Source organism: Channa argus, chromosome 11 (genome assembly GCF_033026475.1).
Source record: "Channa argus isolate prfri chromosome 11, Channa argus male v1.0, whole genome shotgun sequence".
Lineage (NCBI taxonomy): Eukaryota > Metazoa > Chordata > Actinopteri > Anabantiformes > Channidae > Channa > Channa argus.
This window is the reverse complement of record NC_090207.1, coordinates 12957649-12980727: the sequence shown is the minus strand read 5'-3', so window position 1 is coordinate 12980727 and position 23079 is coordinate 12957649. Positions and strand designations below refer to the sequence as shown.

Here is a 23079-nt window from a genome sequence, read left to right as displayed (position 1 = left end):
CTACATCATTTGTTCAGAATAAATTTTTTGCTGGTACACATTACTTTGTAGCAAACTTTTGGATGCAATGTCAGTGGAAATGAGCAGTAAACGGCCACAATCCTGTTGCTAGCCCTTCACTCTTGATACATTTGATATTTACCAAGCAATTTATGATAATATACAGCGTGATGAAGTTGTAAATGCACAACAGTGGCACACAACCTCCCATTAAGCCTTAAGGACCACAACACACAGTCACAAACACAAACCCACTGATAATATTACGGTTATATCAACCCTTTATCCAGGCCCATGTGCTTTTACTTCCGTGTGTTCTGCCTGAAAAAAAGCGGACGTTCTTTATTGTGGATGTACTTTATACATTAGCGAGACTTTTTTTTCAGGTCTAACGGACGTGGCCGTCAGGGGGCAGCCATCAGCCGGTGAGCCCTTATAGAAACGTGGCTCTCAGGTTTGCTCAGCGCAGGCAGCAATTAAGGGTGCACGTGCTCGTACTGACGCAAGCAATCAAAAGATAATATTCATTTAAAAAAAACACACAAAAAACAAAAACAACAAAACAGCGCAGCGGAAGTCACAGAAATGTACAAAGTGATTTAAAAAAAGTTATAGAGTATCCCTCCCAAGGGAACTGATTGGTTTATTGTAAGTCTTCGATGTGTTAAAAAAACGAGTGGGTTAAGGTTAAACACGCATTAAGCGACAAATAATCCCTGTAAAGACATGTCATTACTATGATGGCTTTCGTTTTCAATGTATTTTTTATGTCAAGAGTATGGAGAGGAGAGAGGCAGACAGAGCGAGTGTAGCGCGGTTGGCAGAGGGCGGTGGCATCTCTCTCTCTGCGTAAACGGACAGAATGGAGAAGGAGCGAGCGCGCGGACAGAAACGCGGAGCTTAGTGGCAGAGCAGCAGCGCCGCTGACACGAGTGCAGGGACCCCACCGCCTCTCTCTTCTCACAGCTGAACCTGCGCCTTCTGATACGGACTTAGACATCGGGACTAGAGGCTACACTCCTACTCATCTTTGGTTTTCGACTCGTTTGATTAATCGGCAGATCCCGTCGCGGAGGGGGCTTGTCGTTTCCTCCCCCCACCGTGGACCGCGTACTTGTGTGTGTGTGTGTGTGTGTGTGTTTATGTGTTTTACGCGTCGCTTGTAATGGGGAAAAGTGGACAGAGAAGTGGAATAGGACTCGGGAGCTGCAGCTTGGTGAGGATGTGCGCCACACCGGGGATCCTGGTTCTTGTCCTCCTGCTCGTTCACTCTGGAGTCGCCCAAGGTAACGCGTGGACCTCTTTTAATAGATACACCTTAATTGTTGGCCGAGCACCTTTTTCTGTCTGAGCCGATGTGCGTTTGTGGCTGCGTGTCCGTTATTAGGTGGAGAAACAGAAGTAGCTTCCGTTTAAGCTCGACACTTTTTGGGGGGCGTCGGGGGGTTATTTTGATTTAAATTGAGTTGATTAGTGGATGGCTTACGGCCCCGTGCATTCAGGTGTAAACCATGTTGGTTTATATCTGTGGGTTTTCTTGCCTGCGTGAAACGTGCTGTAGCCCGCAAACTGAAAGGCAAAACTCACAGTCCACGTTTCCCCGTGACAGACTAATTCATTGGGAGACGGAAAACTGACTAGTATGTGAGAAAATCAGGACTCTATACTGAGAAAAAGCAGATGCTAAATACGAATGTGAGAGGAGTGGGGGACTCCTTAAGATCACGGGAACTTTGTTTCTGTGTCACAATCGAATCTCGCAGAGATTTGTTATCTATTTTTCGCTTTTAAATGGTTAAACCAACTCTGAGGTTCCAGTTAAATGAAGGTGAACGCTGCGAAGGGCAGGGCGGGCTTTGGGGGTCCACGATTAGGCGACTAATGTCTCATTGCAGAGCACTTGGCGAAATTGAGGCGACGCTTCACCGCTCCGATTGGAAAATTGATCAGAAAGTCACAAACGGTCGCTGTCGCCAGAAGCGTAAAGGAAATTACACAGATCTCACAAGTAGAACGTTATTCTGCAGGCGAGATATCCCGCAAACATCATGGTTGAACTTGGAAGATGTATTTCCCTCAAGATTCTAAACTCCCCATCAGCCTAGGACAGAATCCAAACGGAGAGCTAGACATATATGAGCACACACTAGTAGCTTTATAAAATACTAGACTATTAAAATGCTAAGGTGCATTATTGCCGGATCGACATTACACACCCGCTGTGAAGCATAACACGAATATTAAAGTGATATTTCTCGAGAGTGGCGTGCAAGCGCACGGCCGCGGGCGTTAGTGGAGCAGCACACCGACTGAACGAAGCACGGATATGCAGCCCAGCATTTTACCCTGGATACACTTTGTTCCTGTTTATTGGGCTGCTCTGTGACATTCACAGTGCTCCTCGGAAATGTTGAAGGGAAAGACAACGTCTTCTGTCACTCTGCGACCTTATCATTGAGGACTTGTTTAACGTCCCTCCACAAATTATAAATGACCAAACATTTTAGATGTTTTACAAAGTACCCTAATTAGTGAAGTTTCCTTCATGGCCTCAGTAACTTAGGTTGTCCCTCATCATAGCTACTTTAATTTCTTTTCTTTAGTTTTTTTTTTTTTAAGTGTAATTTTCTGATGTACTCTCATGGTGGAGCCTCCAGTCTTTACTCTTCATTATATAACAGTATTCCACTTGAAAGTGTCCTAAAGCATACAGTAACTTGTGGCGTCCACAGTTACAATGTAGTAAGTAAATTGGTATCATCATCTGGCCTAGGGTTTCCTGTGCTGAATTTGGGCAGTAATTGGACATGATGTTGGTGCCACAATTCTCCCATTGCCCCGGGGAATAGCATTTCAGCAACACCCACCGATATTCATTATGACTGTTCTCTTGGTTTATTGTTAAATCAATACATTGCAATTTAGGGACACGATTTGAGCAGACTTGCACCCAAGTCTGATGAATTGCACCTTGCCACCAACATGCGACTCAGTTTGACTTTGGTAGAGAAATCTGCTAATTGTAAAGTAAAACTGCTTTTCAGGGCAGATGAAACTCTTCAGTCTTCGGAGAGTCTTGAAGAAGTGCAGCCGCTCCCCTTATTCTGCTCCTCACTTTTAAAAAGGTTTCTATTTTTCTGATTCTCTATTACTTTGGGTTTGTCATGGTATTTCAGTTTCTCATGGTGAAAACAACTTGACTTGTGCCTTTTGATGTTGTTTCATTGTGTGTGCGGAGTCCCTCCATTAGTTGTTCTATTGAATGGGGCAAACACAAGCACATTGACCTCACTGTGGGGGAGTGGGCTGCTGTGTGTACATAGCTGATCCTCTCTGTGCATCAGTGCTGGATTCAATCCCCAGTCTATTCAGGTAAAGAGCTTCCTTCATAACACATACTCTGTGTTTGTAAATGCATTTCTTCTCTGTGTTTCTGTGTGCATTTAGTCTTTGAATAGTCAATACAAATAGTTGTTTTAACCAAATAATTTTGCTGTTTGTCTGCTCCTGCATCATTGGCTCCAGTTAAACAACATGCATTTTGGTCTACATTGAATAGTCTGTTTCCAAGGTCATGGATCGCTGTTTAGGACGATGGTAAATGGAGCTAGCACTTGTAATCATTCAAATATAGAAATAATTAAAGATGATGAGGATTCTCAATTTTTAGGTGATTTCTTAAAATTCATTTGAGTGAGGTGATTCCAAGTTGTTAGGCTTAAGCTTTGCAGAGCTATAGGTTACTAGGATACGCTACTTATGAGTCTCACTGGACACACACTTGTGCTCACACACACGTGTACAATGAGAGGTGAGTGTTATTTGAAATCCTCTTGCCAGCTAAGCCCACACCCTCGAGCATTTGGGCCTATTAAAAAGCTATTAGCTAAGCCCCCATACATTTGGCTCTTGAATGAAATGAGCGTCAAGATCACTCTACAATGTCTGACAAGCCTCCTTGTTTATTGTGATGACTAAGCTGCGGTATAGCCAGGTTCTGCTGTTCAGCAGCTATAAGGTGTTAGTGTAGGGCGCTATGTGTCTTTCTGTTTTATGTGGTTCCACAGTCATTTTGGTTTCCATGGTTTGGCTTCTGGGTTCGGATTTTCGTAGCAAATTGTGTTTTAACTCTGAAGCACATTTTATGTAAATTTAATGTACTTCTATTGCAGATTTTGTTTTTAAAATTAGTTTTGTTATACTTGAAAAACACAACTGATTTAAGGCAACACAGTCAGAAATAAATAAGTGGGTGTGTGTTGCGGATTGTGTGTCTTTACAGGTGGGTGTTTGTGTGTAGGTGTATATGTGTGAACCTGGTTGTGCAGAGGTGTAAAGATGTACTGAAAGTGCCCCTGTGAGGTGTGTGCATTTGTGTGTGTTCATCAACTTGGCAGCTCAGGGATGTTCTCAGAGAACTCCTGTGGAGTGTGTGTTTCTGCTCACACAGGCGTGTATGCCAGCATGTCTATACGTGGGAGATTGTGTGATTTTGTACATGTGTTTGTAAATTTGGCATTGTAAGTGTTCCAGTAGAGCTCACATGATGTTTAGTTGCAAGTGTGTGTATGTGTGTGCACACTTGGCATTATGATATTGCCAGAGCTCCCATGCTGTCTCCCATTATGCACTGATCCTGTCCCATGGTGCACTGTAGCCATGCAGGGTTCAGTGCTTGTAAGGGGACAGCTGGGAATTATTGGACCCAAATAGACCAAGTTGATTGGCTGCGCAACTCCAGCCAGCACAATCCGATTGGCAGGGCAGGTTTTATGTGGTAAATTCGATGCTGTTTCTGTATCGGAGGGGGAGAGGGAGATGGAAGGGAGACAGGGACAGGATGAATGCACGAGGAAGGGAGAGATCTCTCTGGGTGGTTTGTACCAGCTTTGATCACTCCACTAGGACTTGACAAGCTGATTGACTGCCACACACACACACACACAGCAAGATATTTCTGCGGTCAAACAATGCTGCATTCTGTCTGCATCTTGCATGTGTGCGAGATAGGGAGAGCGCGCACTAATGTGTGCACGTGGGTGTGTGCTCGGACAGGCGTTCATGGGAGTGTGTGAAAGGAAGTCTTTGACTGTGTCTGTGGTTGTTTTGTATAGAAGACCCTCCTGCTGCTAGCAGCAGCCTGGTGATGGCAGATTGTGCTCACTCTCTCTGCCTTCTTTTTTATAATTTTTTTATCCTTGTTTACTCATCTGAACATTTCAGTGTCTTCCAGCCACTTCTCTATCATATTTATCTTTATCCTTTCACTTTGGGTTCTGTCAGCTACTGAATGGGTTTCACTGACCTTTTTTTTGCCCTCCATGGCTGTGACCTTGCATGCTCATCCTTTCACACAGTAGATTTTATTTTGGACTGTAAAAATGCTGGGACCTTGTCCGTCCTTTCGTTGATTTTATGTGATTTTGGAACGCATAACTGCTACAGCCTGAAGAATCAAGAGCCTGAACATAGGTTGGTTGTTTAACCACAGAGAACTTTTCAAACATGCTTTTCTTTCTGGAAAGAAGAGATGAAATCCCCCCCCCCCACCCCAAATGTGGTTTTAAAGAAGCTGTGTCGACAAAATGTGTCAGTCTATCTCTCACTCTCCACAGGGGAAAACCCAAGATGGAACCTACAAATTTGTCCGTGTGTTTGCATTCGTGTCTTTGAGCGTGCGTGTTTACTAGAGAGACCTGCTGAGCTAAAGAAAAGGGGCAGAAGAGAAAGGGGAAGCTAAATATTCTGAAACTGATTCCCTTGTCTCCTGCTGTTGGGTCTGATTCCTTCTAGAGTTTCATGTAAAGATCTGGAATTATGAATTTTTCATGGCCTGTGAAACCTAAGGCCTCTTTTGGGGCTCTCATTTCCAGGCATTTTGTTTTAGTTAGCTCTGTGTGTTTGTGCGTGTGTGTGTGGGTGTGCGTGTATGGCTGAGAGAACACTGTTTGTTCCAAATCAATGGCCTACTATATAGTTCCCACTGGCCCCATACAGTCCTCCACTGCAAGAAATTATAAGCATATTGTACTTATTTTATTTTTTTAAATCACAGATTTCAACGTGCATTAAATCCATTATCTTTAAAGTTAGATTATTATGCTACACTTGAGGGTAAAACACTTTCAGAAATGATATGCAGTACTGTAGTAAATGGGCTACTGGATGATAATAATTATTGTAAAATAAATGACATTATCATGGAATAGCCAAAAGTTCTTACTTTCCTTTATCACTACAGTTTGAGTAGAAATTAGTTGTTAAAGTTAAACATTCATTCTTTTGCCATTTTTGCAGTGAACTACAAGGCGAAACTGGGCACACGATTACCGTAATGAACACATGGACTCAGGGAATCGTTGCCACTGAGTGCCAGGCCACATTTATTTTTTTGTACCGTTGTCCATCGTCTCAGTTCCTCTCTGCTGTCATGTGTCCACATTTCTCTCTCTGACCCCATCTCTTTTTTTCCTGCTCTGTCCAGCTTTGTCTTTCTTTCTTTCTCAGCTGCTACCTCTGATGTTGTTTCCTCACTCACTCTTAGTTCTTTTATTATTCCTCTCCTCTGCTGCTGTCTCTCAATGCTCTGTCTCTCTCTCTGGTTAGATTTACATAGTTTAATTAGTGTGGCCCAGACAGTGGACATATTGTGCTTCCGAACAGGGCCCACAAGCAGCGGGACTGTGTGTGTGTGTGTGTGTGTGTGGTCACCAAAACTCATCAGTCAGCCAGGGGGAAGGAGAGTTTTCCTACACTTTCACACACACACGTATGTGTCCAATACTGATAAACAGAATTGAAACAGAGGGAAAGAGACGGGTAGAGAAATGGAGCGCCACACCATGCCAGCTGCTCTCCATTGAAATCTCACCCTGTATCTCTTTGTTTTAAGACATTGCCTCTATCCTCAGCCGGCAGCTTAGGCTTTTCATGGTCTATATATTCTTTTTATTTGATACCGTAAAACCTCCAGTAAATAGCCTGGGCTGCTTTATTTGCTTCAGAAACAACAAGCAGCACACTGTGCTTATAGGAGACAAGTGATTATCAGAGATGCTTTTTTTCCCCTGTGTTTGTGTTTGAAGAAACCAACTTCTGCCTCTTCAGCTTAATCCCCTGGCCTTCCCGTGTCTGTCCCTGACACTTTGTTTGGATTCAAGCCAAAGCACCAATCTGCTGTTTCTTCAGATTTTTTTGCTCATGGCGCTTATAATAAAGACGGGCTGCCCATTTGAAGTTGGGATTATTGTTTCCTAGTATCATCACTGATTTTCACAGTGTTAAACCTTAAGAACTGTTGCATTGCAGGGGTCACTCTTTAGACACACAAGTGCAAAGACGCATACCAAGCAGGTTTCGACGTAAGCGTGCTCTGCGTGAAAGAATAAATCCTTGAGGGCAGACACACGACCAGCAGATGGGTGCTGGGTGTTTTGGCTGAGCGTTTGTGTGTTGGAGCAAGTGAGTCTTATTTGTGTCACCATGAATATGTAATTAGGCTGCCATTGAGAAAAACAATGTGCCGCGACAGGGGGTCCACGAGACTGGGATCCAGGTTCTTTTTGTTTCCTCTGAGAGCTTGTTCTGCGGATTGTCCTTTATTAAGAAAAGGATTTTAAAAATTGAGAAAAAAGGGAGGACAGACAAGGTCAGAAGCAGGAAAATGGGGAAACTGAGAAATAGAGACATAGTGTAAAAGTGAAGTAGAACATTTATTTTCTCTCTGGGAATTTGACGTTGACGCTCCTTTTTGATAGGAAACAAAGCCACACTGTAAAAGGCCTTTCAACTTATGGTTGAGTGTGGAGAAAGAGGATTGAGGAGAGGAGGAGGAGTAGGGAGCAGGAAAGCGGGCTGAGTGGCACTGAGCTGCCTGAAGGTTTACTCGTTTTCTTCTTCCTATTTTTCACCACTACATTCTTTTTTTCCTTTGTTGCTCTCTTTCTTTCCTCTTCTTTTTTTCACATCCCTTCATTTTACCACTTTTCACCTTTTTCACTCTTTCTTGCTCTCTCAACCAAAGCCCTCTCCCCTCCCTCACCCCCAACAGTAACTCTTTTCTTTTCCTCACTCCTCTCTCTCTTTTTGTGCCAAACCTGTCTGGTAATCTAGTGGTCAATCTGAAAGAATATGCAAAAACTTTAAACCATAATTACTATAATCACCACTGTAACTCTTTACCTCCTAGGCTTACGTCTGCTCTTTGCACACATGCATGCACACACAAACACACTGGATTTATGCACATCTTTGAAAGAAAAAAAGAGGATTTAGCATGTGTTGTAAAAAGGTTTTTGTTTGCCTGTTCTTCTGCTGTGGACATGATGTAGACATGATGTAATTCACTGTACTGTACCCTGTAGAGGCTTAAAAAAACAAGGGCATAACACACACGCATACACACACAGGCAAAATGCACAAGAAGTACAGAAACACTGGTTTGTTACCAAGGAACATGCACAAACACGCTGTGTACATTACCAATACATTCATCCAGTACATTACAACACGTCCATTCCCTTATTTTGGCTCCACAACGACTATAAGAAGGAACTCAATATATATTTTTCTCTGTGGGTGACAATATTACATGTAAGCACTTTGCTTTGATTCATTTGAACACAGCATTCTAAGTGGCTAATGAATATGGGCAGTACCTTGCTGAGAAGGCACATTTTGTGTGTCCATTGTGTGTGCGAGTGGATGAAATATCACATTGTTATTTCCCAGAATTATCCATGCACACAGTGCTTTTTTTCTCCCCCCAGAGGAGCACAGGAAGGAAAAGACTGTAGGCGGGGAGCAGAGAAGAAAGAAACAGGATAATGACATTTAAGTGCAGAAATGTTGCTTCCTGAAATCTTCTGTTCTCTAGGAAAAAGACATTTTAGTAAAGGGGTAAAAGAAATGGAGCATTCGAAAAGATAGGCAGTGCAGTGGTGAACGAGTGGGAAGGAGAAGGATGCAGTATAGTGACTTGGATAGAGGGGAAAAACTGCAGTGTAAGTTATTAATCACAGTTCCCAGAGAGGGGGAGAAATATTTGACTGAATATTTTCTCCACACTTGAATTAACACACACACACACACACACACATACATACATACACACATACATACATACAAACAAACAAACATACATACATACATACATACATACATACATACATACATACATACATACATACATACATACATACATACATACATACATACATACATACATACACACATTTTCCTGTGTAGACCTAACCAGATCTGGGGCTGTGGAGTAGAACTGAGGTCTGTGGTGTGATAAAATCATGTCCAGGTGGACTCCAGTCAAGGGGTAGAAGCATCTCGGCAATTATCAGGAGCATTGGGAGGCAACTGAGCTAAAATGTGTTGTTACAAAGGCTCTAAATACTTATTGCATATGCAATATTTCATTTTTTAATTTATAATACATTTACTGACATTTTGTTACAGTTTGTCATTATTGTTACTTTAGTGTAGATTAATGAGGAAAAACATGAATTTGAAGGATTTTGATTTCAGTATCAACATAACAAAATCATAAAAAGTGAAGTGAGTCTGAAAAACTTCCAAATTATATTTGTTCTTTGGGTAGATATTTAGTTTTTAATTTTGGTATTTGGAAAACACAAACATCCAATGTAAAATAGATGTCACCGTTTTATAAACATTGCTATTCTACACTATGTCCTGTCTCTAAAGGCTCCTTAAGTAGAGTCTCAATTTCAGACAAAGGCACATGCGATGAGGTGTTACTTTCTTATGGTAAAACCCACACAAAACGCAAATGATAAGGGAGGACACATCAATCCCACCTACCATCGTACGTTTAGGGTTCAGATAAATATCCAGTCAGCTGTTTGAATAGCTTACAATGAAAATCTGTTCAAACTAGCAGGCTTGGAAGCGTACTTTTTTCAGCTTCTATGGCTGGTGCAAACATGGCTCACAGATTTAATTGTATAGTGACACAAGAGGCTGCTTCCTGACTTTTATGGCACTGCATGTACAGTAGCAAATGAGTAACTATGGAGTGAAGGAAAGGCAGGCTGAACAACAGGAGCTCTGTTCCACTGTGCAAATGTTCTGAATTTCGAAAACAGTGATCGAAGGCAGCGTAGGTCACGGTGTGCCGGTTTCCGGTTGTGGCAGACTTCGGGTGGTCTTTTAAAGCAAGGCAGGATCGCTCCACGCATTAAATAAATATTTCTCTGACTATTTGTGCTGAACCTCCGGAGCCCCAAAAATGGTATTTGTGACAGCCCTACTGAGCTGCTTTTCAATAAGAAGCAGAAAAGAGGTATGATTTAACAATATCTGTGAGATAAGTTGCTGGTATCTACAACGGTCTCTGCTGCTTTGTAGTGCTGCATTTCATACTGACCGAGTACTAAAATTAAACTGTGGCGGTATAAAATGTCAATTTATTAAGAGTAGATGTAGAATTTTTTTTTTTTTTGCATGATTTAAAAAATGCATTCTCTCATTGTGTTTGGTAGCTTTTTGTTTAAAACCTTAAGTTGAGTGAGTTTGTTCATTACTTGTAAGATTGTGCAGAACACTGAGACACTGTTTTCATGCAGGTTATACTGTAGTTCTACTTCGTCAAGTATTTCACACTTTGACTTATATTTATTGCATGTATTTTGAATGTGTGTGCATTTGTTTGGTATGTGGGGGATTACTATAGGGAAATCACTTTTATTATTGAGTGAAATGAAAAAGATGCAATGTGAATAAAAACCCGACAGGTCACTGTGGTGTCGGTAGAATATTGGAAATGGGAAAATTGCACAGTGCACTTTTAAAGAATTATAGATTCTTTAGAAAATTGAATAACTTTCTATCTGGGGTGGTATAATAAATGAAAACATGTTGGAAAAAATATATAGCGGCATAATTCAGTGGCAAGAAGCAAATTGCATTCACATTTATTTCATATTTTTCCATTTGTATTTGACAGATCGGAGAAAATCTCATCAGGTTAAGATGAGATTAGAATGTAGTTTTCAATTTTGATTATGGCAAATTTCTATTTGTTAATATGAGTTAAAGCTCTAAAAGCCTTTCTTCATTCATCCAAAAAATCCAGAGGGTCAACTGTTTAGCAACAGACTAAAGTCAGCTGCTGGTCGAGATAATCAGATATTACTTTTTGGAAAAGACTGTGTCCAAAGAGGCTTAAATTAAATCGGGTGATGATGGGGTCATGGGACGAAGGCTTAAAAGTTGTTTTGAATGATTGAGAGATTTAAAATCGTCTCTCCCACAGTGTCTCACCAACCTCAGAGTGAAAGTCATTTTTTTTTTTTCATGGGTGCTCAACGTTGTGACTCAGCAGTGCAGCTATAAAAGAACAGACCTAGTGACTTGTTTTGTACTTGTGTTGATAACATGTTTCAGCTTTGCTTTGTTTTCATCGATTCTCTCCCACACATACTGCACTCTGTGTGTCTATGCTAACTTGTTGTGAGCTCCGAGCTCTCTGGCTCTTTTAGGTGTATTGTCTTGCATCATTTATTGATGTTTATTAAAAAAAAAAAAAAACTGCCTTAAAATCACTCTCCTTTCCAACCCACTTTATCTCCAAATGATTATGATATTTAGCACTTCCCTTAACAGCGATTTCTCTAAGGCTGAAGGTCAACCCAGGTGCAGTAACAGTCTTGAATTTCATGTTCAAGTTTATTTTAGCTCATTATGCAGTTTATTAAAGTTGAGTTCAGTACAGATTTTGACACGTCAGCCCTTCACTGTAAAGTGCCACTTTGTTGGAAATGTTTTGGTAACCATTAGTCCTGACAGGACAGACACATTATGCAAACAAGATCTAATCTTGTTTCTACATACAATATAATGCAAACTAATAAGCTCTTATTTTATGTCTCTAAATGATCAAAGCAGATCAGTGGGTATAAAGGATGATATAATGATTTAAAATGACCCGTTTTTATTTTGACAGGCCTATTTCAACTACAATACGCAATAGCAAATTAGCCAACCCAAAGACATTTTTAAGGCTAATTTAATGCCACAGTGATTTAGTAATTTAAATCTGAAACTTGATATCATTACACACATTATTAACATTACAAAACACACACTCTCACAAACAAACACACACACAAAATCAAAATAAACACACTACACACACACAGACTACATTTGACACGCTGTTCATGAAACGTTGAGGTATCACATCATTATCTGTGTTTTGGGAGGATGGAAATTGCTGCTCCCTGCTGTGATTTGACAGCTGATGAAATCGAGGTGTAATTTCTCATGGACGCTATGGCCACACACACGAAGAAAGTTATAATGATACAGCATTGAAAAAGCTACTGAGTCCAGATTAGAGCTAAACTTAACCCCAATAATTGATGGTAAGAAAGAGACGTGTCCTTCTTTCAAATAGTATTTGTATGTATATATCTTCATTTTGTGGTGTAACAACAGGCAAAAGCCAAAGTAAAAATAAATGCCACAACTAGAACGGTCTATTTCGTGAACTTGCAGTGCTACTGTGAGATGAAGAACACTGTTGTTCTGTCTGGAGCAGTACTGCTTTTAATCAGGAGACTGTGGGCATATCAGTGTTTTCACAGCATAATTTAGCCCAAATTAATGCATTTATTTAATTTTATTTTGGCTACAGCATTGCATATCCACCCTTTTCTTGCACTTGTTAAATTAACTAATATATCTTTAGAAACCTTAGTGACAAATTACTGGTGGTTTGAATGATGCTCTCTGTAATTAGAAGAAGTGCCCATTGCCAATGATTAAAATCGAAATTAGAAGTACTACAGTCAAGAAGCTATTTTACATGAACATAGAATTTACTTAGCTTCATATCTGTTTTGGTTATATAAAGAAAACCTTTTTCCACCACTTAAGTATTTCAGTACTTTGTGTCAAGCAGAAAAATTGTCTGTTTTGTGTTTGGACCTTTTGGCTTGGCGGATAATGTTTTTTTCTGTTTATGTGTGCAAGCTCTTACTGTGGCTTTTGAGTCTTCATGCAATTGTCAAAGCCCACATACACTAGGTTGCATTCTGATCTCACAACAAAGACCCAGATTAGCTGTCTTTTCAGAGTAATAATAGAAAACAGCTCTTCCGGATAGTCCCAGCAGTGAGGGAAATTCATTTTGTGTAACTAGTACAGGCCACAATTTAATGAATTGCATCAAAAGATAACAATGACAAACAGGTGTTTCATATCTGAAGCTGTGATCCAGCACATTTCAAAGGGTATTGGACTCGCGGTGATTTACCTCCCACAGATATTTCTGCTTTTTTTTTTTTTTTTTTTTTGCTTTTCTTTTATATTTTTCTGTTGCCATCATCATCATCATCATCATCATCTCCCTAAGGCACAGCTGGTGTAGTGGAGCAGTAACGGTTTTCAACACACAAGCTGGCTCACTGCAGCTCAATTGGGGCGCCAATACTGGGGAAAACACACTCTCTCTCTCTCTCTCTCTCTCTCTCTCTCTCTCTCTCTCTCTCTCTCTCTCTCTCTCTCTCTCTCTCTCTCTCTCTCTCTCTCTCTCTCTCTCTCTCTCTCTCTCTCTCTCTCTCTCTCTCTCTCTCTCTCTCTCTCTCTCTCTCTCTCTCTCTCTCTCTCTCTCTCTCTCTCTCTCTCTCTCTCTCAAACACACACTTTCTCACACACACACACACACACACACACTTGAGCACAGTGTCTTTGCACCGATGAACACAGCATACAAGGGGGCAGCCAACTCACATGCGGAGACACACACACTTGATGGCAATGAATGGTTAGTGTGGCGGTTAAAGCAGACGTGTGGATTGACACTGTGTATCCATATGCAGTAGCTGTTATGTTCCTGGCAGGTTTGGTACATCCTGTCACTCTCTTGGCCCGGTATTTTTGGCAGTTGGAGTTTGAGAAAGGCGGGAAAAGCCACCTGTACAGTTGTAGCAATGATTTTTTATTTTTATTTTTCAGCCTAAATGTTTGTCCTGCATTAATTGAAATTCTCATTTGTATTTTACAGCGTTAAAGATTCATTAATATTGTGATATCATGATTTTTTGTTTTTGTTTTGTTACCATGGTAATAAACCTTAAGCATTATTTGAAGAAAACTAAATTTGTCTTCTAGCTCAGTTAGATGTAAACTTATATTCAGTTTTTTGGTCAAATTTACGATGTTTCTAATTTTACCAGCTAATGTTAGCTGGTGCAAAAGGCTGAGTCCTAAAAACATCTATGGTATTGCATTTTTGCAAATACTTTTATGTACTTTGCTTTTATGGAACATCCTACTCTACTGTAGAGCACATCATCAGGCCTAGACGTCTACCTCAAATAAATTGGTTGCAAATGTACCAGCTGCACACGATTGTAGCAGTGTTGCCCAACTTGCTGAAATATGTTTCCTGGTATATGTTGTGTTGCAAGTAGCCATCTGTAAGCTATACTGTATACCTTGTGTTTGTGCCAATGACATCATGTGTACGGGTAATGTTTTCTGTGGGCAGAAGAATAACTGCAATACTTATAATTTTACAGCAGGGCAGTTTTACCACATAAAAAGAACATGAAATAAGAACCTCTGTTTTCTCCTCACTCTGTTTCGCTTTTATACTGTGTTATGTTGGTCTCTTCTTCACTCCCTCTCATCTGTCTCCACTTTGGTCCAAGTCTCCTCTCTCTCCTTCCTTCCCTCCTTCCGTCATTCTTGGGGAAAAGGATATTTGAACTTCCAACAGAAGGCACAAGGAGGAAAACTTTGCAGAAACATTTGAAATGTTTTCCCCCTTCTCTGTTCTAAGAAATGTCATCTACACCCAAGGAACAGTTTCAAAAGAAGCAGAAAGTAGCTGACTAAAGCCAGACAATGCCCTTGGCTCCTTCTAGCTCCTCCAAATCCTTGTATTGTTACTGTGGTTATTTGTGTTTCGTCTTCCTCTGGGCCCCTCCAGGGTTTCAGTTTATCTCTGCTCAGTGCTGAGGTCTTGTCAGAAAATGAGGGCAGGGCTGCCGTTTTGGCCTCAGGTCAACTCACAAGTTTTATTTTAGTTTGAAAATCAAATGAACTCACTGCTAATGACAAACTTTTTTTTCTGACTTTGTGTTGGCATCTGCAGTATTTTACTGTATTTATTCAGGGGCAGTGAGCTACAGGGAAAGGATCTTTACAATGGCACCTGCTGTCACTCACTCCCATCACACCGTACCAAGGTAAATAAACTTTAAACATAAGTGAGGTTCTTGCTTTAGACATATTAACCATCACCTAATAAAAATATTCTACACAATACTGCCTTTTGTGAAAGAAATGATAAATGGTAACTACATTATCAATACTTGTTTTCTTTAATTGAACAAAAAACCTGGTGATCAAGATTGCAACACTTCTATGTTTGCGAGTTTGATAGAAAATGTCACTTCTCGTCTAATCCCCAGTTGAAAGACACCTATGTTGCAGGATTCCAGGGAAAAGAATGCGCATCTTCCCAGAAGAGTTTTCACCACACTCTGCTGTTGTAGAGTTTAGTCTAAGTCCTTTTAAGCTTTTAGTTCCATCACTTGTGGTCTTCAGAGCTGAGGCGGGGAGGTGTGTCCAATGAATTATTTACAGAGCACAGAGTTAAGATAACAAAATACTTTAGTTTCAGACAGGCTGGTGCCATCAGGGTTTTACAGACTTTTTGGTGACCTGAGCCCCAAATGCATAGTAGTCGAAATCCTGATGTCCATTTACTGAAATTACAAAAAGTGCTTTTTGTAGCTCTTAATGAGACTTAAACAACTTTATGTTGGTGGCCACATCCAGGGAGGTGGGCAACAGTCCTATGGTGACAGAAACCTCCAGTTGTTGGGGAATTTTCATGTACTTTTTACCTTGCTATGCTATTTATTTATGTCTTTGTTTGTCCACCTTTATTGCTGACTTTTATATATTTTGGCTCTATGTAGGCTGAATGACACTAATTTGTAGACGATAGTCTGCTTGGAATATGTATACAAGCCACTTAAGCATCGCTGCTTCTTGGGGGCACTAATACATGTCCATTTGGAAATTCTTTGGATTAAGCCAGAATTCCATAATTTTTTATTTTTTTTTAATATATAGACAAATATCCATAGCTGCACGAAAAATAATCTTTCAGTGTATTGACATTTCAGGAAGAACGGAATATCATTGGAAACTGAGGATGTAAGGGTGCACACACCTTAAAACGTGGGCTACTGCTACTAAAATTAGTTGAATTATAGCTTTAAGGAAAGAGTTCTAATGATATCTGGATGAATAAAAGGAAGTCTAATGAAAAACAAAGTAGCTGTTTGTAAAAAAGACTAAAGTTAAAAAGGCATCTCAGCTTTAAAGTGCTATTTCAGATTTGGGTTTCCCTACTTTGTCTTCAGTCAATACTCTATACAAGACCCTCTAATCTGTGGAAACAAAACAGATTGTATTCAGGTTTTCTAGACCAAGTGTTGCAACAAATTTGCCTGAAGAAAATCAATCCAGGCCATTTTCCTGCTGTTGGATACGTAGAATTGGTTAATGCACGCGTACACACACACACACACACACACACACACACACACACACACACACACACACACACACACACACAGAGATATCAGAGGTCTGCTTAAGTGGACATTTAATCATCAAGGACCTTTTCCCTCTGTCTGCTGCACTGAGTGGGTCAAGTGCACAGACACAGAGACACACACTTCCACATTTCTTTGGTGTTACACATACACACTAGGTCGTGTGGCAGAGTATTGATTCTCAGTGTTGTTCTTGTGCTGTTGGTTAAACAAGACAGTAATAATGGAGCAACATTGTTTAGTCTGCTTATTGAACTGTGACTGGCCAACATTGATTGCTGTCTTCTGCTTTGGGAATGAATTTGTGTGTGCGTATGTGATTGTGACTTTTGTGATTAAATGTAGGTGTGTTTGTAGCTAGCAAGATGAGGAGGAACTACTGCAAGGGGGAAATATTTCTTTAGCTTCTTTAACTAATTTGTGTGATTGCGTTTTTTTTTTTTTTTTTTTTGATAGTTTGGAGACTGAAGCTCAGTCAATGCTGTGGATAACAACTAAACAGACTACAGGGGCAGAAGGGTGGAAGAAAGAATTAGTGAAGGGTAAATAGTCACCTAGGTGTTTGACAACACTGACTAGAGGCAGGACTTAGTAAAGGAACAAGAATGAGAACAAGGTTGAGATGGTTGCTAAAAGAATGTAAGAGAGGAACAGATAAAAAGCAAGGAAATCTCAGGAGAGAAGGAGTAGAGCTGCATGTTACATTTCAAGGCTTCTGTCAACTTCAGCAGCATTATTTCAGTCATGTTTCATACCTGCACTACTTACAGAGATCTATTTAAAAAAAAAAAGAAATCATTGCAGCGTCACTCATGTCTGATTCTGAAAATAGAGCTGTTTTCTTGATCAAAGAAATACTTAGAGCTTCAGGCATAGATTTTACTAATTAGTACAGATCTGTTTCTCAAAAAACAGACTCGCTCAGATGTTGTATTTATCAAATAAATGTCTCTTTTATTATCTTTTAACAAATAAACCCTGAGGCGAATCAATTCCGAGTTAATAAAAGTTGCCACCCAGTCTTAACATAATAGGTTTAATGTACATGTTTTTATTATTCCACTGCTATATAAATGACTTTGCTTGCTGCAGAACACGATCACAAGCTCAAGTAAAGGTTGAGAAACTCTTCATGAATGCGTCTGAATTAAATGTATAGCTAAGTCTTATGTGTTATTAATGTTTTGAATTGTTATTTCAGGCTTCAAAGGAATTCATTAAGCTTTGTGCATTTTCCTTCGTCACAAGCAGTTTTGATATTACAGGATGTTATGCTGTCTAAAATTTCCATGCCTAAAGCCCTACAAGCATCCATGAATAATTCATGGTAGTTTAATATTGAAATTGGCCATTTGTTTCCATGCCAAAGCCCTGTAAAGGAGAATTACTGAATGCTTTGACACTCAATAATGAATCATCAAGATGTTTTGACACTTTGAACATCAGTGTTTTGGTTTTTTTTTTCCTTCACTGCGGACATTTCAGTGCTCTTTACATATCTGGCTAAGTAGCTGCACTGGTAAGTCTGAGTCTCACAGTGGGAGATGCTTGGTGAGGATTTTTGGTCTGTCTAAGGTTTTTCCAGTTCTTCAAACGTACATTGTTACACTTGTACATTAACAAACACGCACTTTGGTATGCACAGTATTGGTGAGACATACTGTACACATTCAGTGTATATTATGTGCTGAAAAAGGGTTTTCTTTTCCTAAATAGAAATACAGTAGGTACTGCAGTTCATGGCGTTATTCCCAATGATGAACAAACTGAGAAGGTCCGTTCTGGAATCGGTTTGTTTTTATTTAACCAAAAAAATGCTTGCGTACGTGCACTTTGTAATATCAATGTTTATATTATAAAATCAGTTTGGTTTGAAAACGAGCCAATTGACTACCTGCAGAGTGTCAGCTTTTCGAGCATTTTGTGACTGATTTTGTGGCTACTTGATTTTAAGATGTTTGGGAAGTGGCTCCATTTTGTTTTCTTTCTCACTTGCTCTTTCTCGCCATTGTTCTCACTTTCTTTCTTTATTTCTACTGTGCCAGCGTTTTCTCTCCTCCAGCTGCAAAGGCCAGAGGCACTGTCCCCAGGGATGGTGGGGCGTCTTTATGCGGTTTTGTGCATGAGACAGAGACAGTTCAAGAGATTGTGACTATGCAAAAATGTCTGAGGGAGAAAGATAGTGAGACACAGAGAGTGCATGTGAAAAGGATTGTGTGTCTCATTGTGTGTTTACGTGTTTGTTTGGTACCGCCGTTCCTCAGTCTCTCTAATTGGGACATGGGTTCTGTCTGTGCTGTGCACCAACCATTTTGATGTAAGTCCCACATGAGCATTGCTGTAAATCTTGATAATGGTATTAAGCTTGTCGAGCCGGCCTGGGACTTTAGCCTGCACAGTGTGCGCGTGATCACGCACACACACGCAAGCGCAAGCAGAGGGTCTTGTGTCCAGTGCTTATTAATGTCGGAGAGATCCACACATGCATACCCACTGTAGCCCAAAATCTCCCCATTACTGGATCACGGACAGACCTGTGAGCCACTTAAGACAGTTTACTACCTGCTATAAATGTCTTTCACAGAGCTATGGAGAGATGTGTGGATATACATATATGCACACACACTGCACTTACAAGAATGCAACGTGTGCTACACTTTAAGCTCAGTTCAAAGATAAGGGCTTTATGCAAAATCAAAGTGCTGAAATTGTAATACGTCAGCACATTGCAGGTGTGTTTGGGGTGGGAGAAGGTACTTCAGTAGCAGATAATTAATATGTACAGCAAAATGATATGATGGTCAGATACAAAGTGACACAATACTTTAGAGTGGGTTAGATGTGCTCTTTTGTCAAACGTCTCGCAGCAATAGGTATCGTCCCGTCAGCATTCGCAGTGGGCGACATGAGGAAATTACAGCGTGTCTTGATTGGTTTGAACGCCTGTGACTGCACAGTGAAAGCGCTGAAATTGTAACACTATCTCAGCAGGTTTAAGACATATTGAGGCTAGTGAGAGATGTAATTTTATTTGAAGCCTGTGCCTTCCAATTCAGTTTAGTGGTTTTGAACTTTTTGGGAGACAGTTGGTGTATAATAACATAGTGGTGGTAACTGCAGAAAAGAGAACTGTGTATAGCCCTATTTTAAAAATCCCCAATTCATGTGATGTTTGAAAGAAGGTAAAACACGTTTTTCTTCATTAAATTGTCACTTTTGTTGTGGACAACTTCCTGCATTTCAAAGTTGAATGAATAACTGACTTGTCAAGTCATTGCAGCCCCAAGTCATACTGTCTGAATTAAGCTCATTGCAAGATATTTTAAGTCAAACTGTATTGAGGCACTAGAAAGTGATTTGGCTGGTGCATCTCTTTGATGTTAATGCAAGTCTTTCCACAACGTTTACATTAAAGCAGTGAAATTACCTCACAGCAAGCTCCTTGATTTGTTTTGTTGATTTGGAACAAGTCTTACCATGATCGTTGAAATTTTCCTCCAGGGAAATCATCTGCCAACACTGCAACATAATTCCAACTAATATTGTGAGATACGCATCATATGTCTATAATCCACCTAAATAAACACCATTCTGTAGTGCATTTCAAGAGGCACAGAGAATGTTTTAGTGAAACTGTTTTTGTCGTCCGTCCTTTCGACTCTGCAAATGCAAATGTTTTACCAGCCAAGTGCTGTAAAAGCTAATGAGAGTAATGGGGTCTAGTGTACTCAGTGATGGGCTCGACATAAAGGGAATATGTGGGGGTTAGGCGTACAGTAATATATGGGAGTAGATGCCTGCAGCTGTTCGTGCTGGCTCGGGCTCAGTTTATGTCTCCATCTCTCAGAGCAGATGGAAAATATTATGATGCTGATGATGAGGGTGAGGGGGAACAGGAGTGAGACACAAACTATAAGAGAATGAATAAGAGAAATGCTGACAAGAGAGAAGGAGGAACTGAAAGAAGGTTGAGCTCCCTGTTAATTCAGTTGGATGTTTTCGAGAAGTCAGTAGGCTATTTCACGACTGTTAATCCAAATCTTAGCAGGATGTTCTACTTTTCTATGAATATTGACTTAAGCATGGGCATAAAAGAGGCTCCACTGCAGTGTAAAATATTAACAACCTCTCCCCTGGGGTTTTCATTACAGCAGCTGTAAAGCATAACAGTAATATTGTGCTATTACTGTCAACAAAACTTCTATAAAATGTTTACATTCACTGTACAAAGGTACAAATATGTATCTTCAAACTGTGTTGTCGAAGAATTGCAAGAATAAGATACAGCGATCAGCTCCACCACTGACAGCCACGGACAGGTGAAGTGAATAACACTGATTATCTCGTTACTGTGGCACCTGTCAAGGCCTGGGATACGTTACCCAGTCTGGTCCAATCCAACAAACTGCAGCACACATTGCTGAAAAATGTAATGCTGTTGATTATTTTCAGTGTGTTGTAGCTTGGTGAGTCACAATGTCCATGCTGACTCCAGTCCACTACCAAGATCCCTTACAACATGTTAGCAGGTGAAGTGTGTGTGTGTGTGTGTGTGTGTGTGTGTATATATATAAAATATGTGAATGATAGGGGTGCATCATTTACCTGAAGAAGAAATGGCACCAAGATGCACTACAGAAAGAAGTCCACAGAGGCAGTGTGATGCTCCAGGTAATACTCTGATGGGAAACCTTGGGTCCTGGCATTCATGAGGATGTTAGTTTGGTACATTTCACCTACCTAAACATTGTTGCAGATTAAGAACACACTTCATGGCAACAATATTCCCTGATAGTCACAACGATATTGCACATTACACCAGTGTAAAAATAGTTCATTTTGTTTAAGGTGTTGCCTTGGCTTCAAAACTGTCTAGATCAATTTTCACATCCATAGTACATGCAAAAAGTTCCCAGTTAGGAGTGGGTTCTAATGTTGTGGCTAATCAATGTAAATATAAAGAAGCACACAGGCCTCTTGAAATTCTCTAATTCCTCTTCTTAACAAATTGTCTAAGAGTTTAGAGTTTGTTAGGGGGAATTTAATCAGCGTGACACCAGCAGGGGAATTTAATAAGAGACACACCAGCGGGGCTTGTTTAATGATTTTTCTCCTTTCGCCTGTTTCAATTAAGGTACTTTTGCAGTGATCTCTGCTGAATCTGTCTCTCTCCCTCTGAGTCAATTTCTCTCTTTCTTCCCATCTCCTGTTCTGACTCTGTGTTGGGCTGTTTTCCCTTCTGGGTGTTGGGATCTGTCTTCCTCTCTGCAAAAAACATGCAATAAGAAACTCGAATTGGTATGCAACTACTTTCACATTATATGCATGGAATATTGAATTACCTTAATGCACTATTTAGTCTGTAAACTCCCAAACTGAAGCTGGGGTCAGCACAATCAATTGCAGGTTATGGAAAGTTGGATCACAATTTTGCAGGCTTCCAAACCAAAAATTATGTGTTTTGAAAATGCAAATAGTTGCAGTGGCTGTGGTGCTACAAAATCTAATGGGTAAATACGTTTTTTTGGAAGACAGCCATATGCTTTTACAGTATTTAGATTTTTTAAGATGGTCTGAAATGGAGGGCTTTCCCATTACCTGTAACACGTATTCGGGCGACCTCTGTGTACTTGAACTTAAACCCGTAAAACTTCTCAGATGCCTTCATAAGCTCACGTTGGTTAAGTGGGTTGGAAGATGTGGAAAAGCGTCAACAGTTAACAGGACAAAATTTAACCTGACTAACTCTGCTGTACAGATCCTGTCACTGCCAGTCATTCTCAAATATTAATATTAAAATGTTTATTATCATGTTAATCTATGTTAAATGTGCATTAGTTGAGAAAGCGTCAGCTAAGTCGCTACATTAGCTTGATAGCGTTAGCCACTGAACTTTGAGGACGCTAGTTAGCCTGCAGCTGGCTGCTTAGATTCTGTGATAAATAAACTCAGCAACACTTATGAATGGGTGATAAGTGGCTCAGCCAATCACGGTGTCGCTGCCTTGGGTTTGTCTTGATAGTTGGGCAGATGCAGGTGAGGTTGGATATGTCCATAGGGACATAGTTCTCCACATTCTCTTCAAGAGACCACTCGAGCCTGGCTAACAGCATCCCTGTTGAATGTGGCATTCGGCCCCGCAGACACCGTAGTGTTAGCGGGGAATGACGCAACATCAGTGGGAGCATCGTTCGTTCCCTAGAGTGTGATTAATAATACTATCATTACATCTATTGGGGTTTATGTGAAAAATTCTAATAAATAATGTGGTTTTACTGCCTTGGTGGCTGGACGGCTGTGGGTGATATTGGCTAATGTTATGAGGAGAAACGTACGTTCTCCTTTTTCTACTTTAAATGACCTCCCGACCCTGGCCAGCAGTGTGCCCGCTGAGTGCAGCGCCTGGCCCGACAGACGCCGGCCTCTGTGCTGTAGTGTCAGCGAACACAGTTTGCCCATGTGCAAT

At 40.4% G+C, this 23079-nt stretch overlaps 1 protein-coding gene across 5 annotated transcripts in view; it reads left to right on the top strand.

Moving 5' to 3' along the window:
- Nucleotides 1–834: 834 nt before the first annotated feature.
- unc5ca (unc-5 netrin receptor Ca) overlaps nucleotides 835–23079 on the top strand; it is a 178752-nt gene continuing 156507 nt past the window's right edge. For 3 of the 5 annotated variants that reach the window (XR_010915524.1, XM_067520778.1, XM_067520776.1), the window contains exon 1: nucleotides 836–1286. Coding sequence is in view for 4 of the 5 variants with exons in the window: in XM_067520778.1 (XP_067376879.1) it covers nucleotides 1166–1286 (121 nt within the window). In the remaining variant the exon portion in view is untranslated. Of the gene's footprint in view, nucleotides 1287–23079 lie in introns of all 5 variants that reach the window. The other 2 variants (XM_067520779.1, XM_067520777.1) reach the window with 1 other exon arrangement.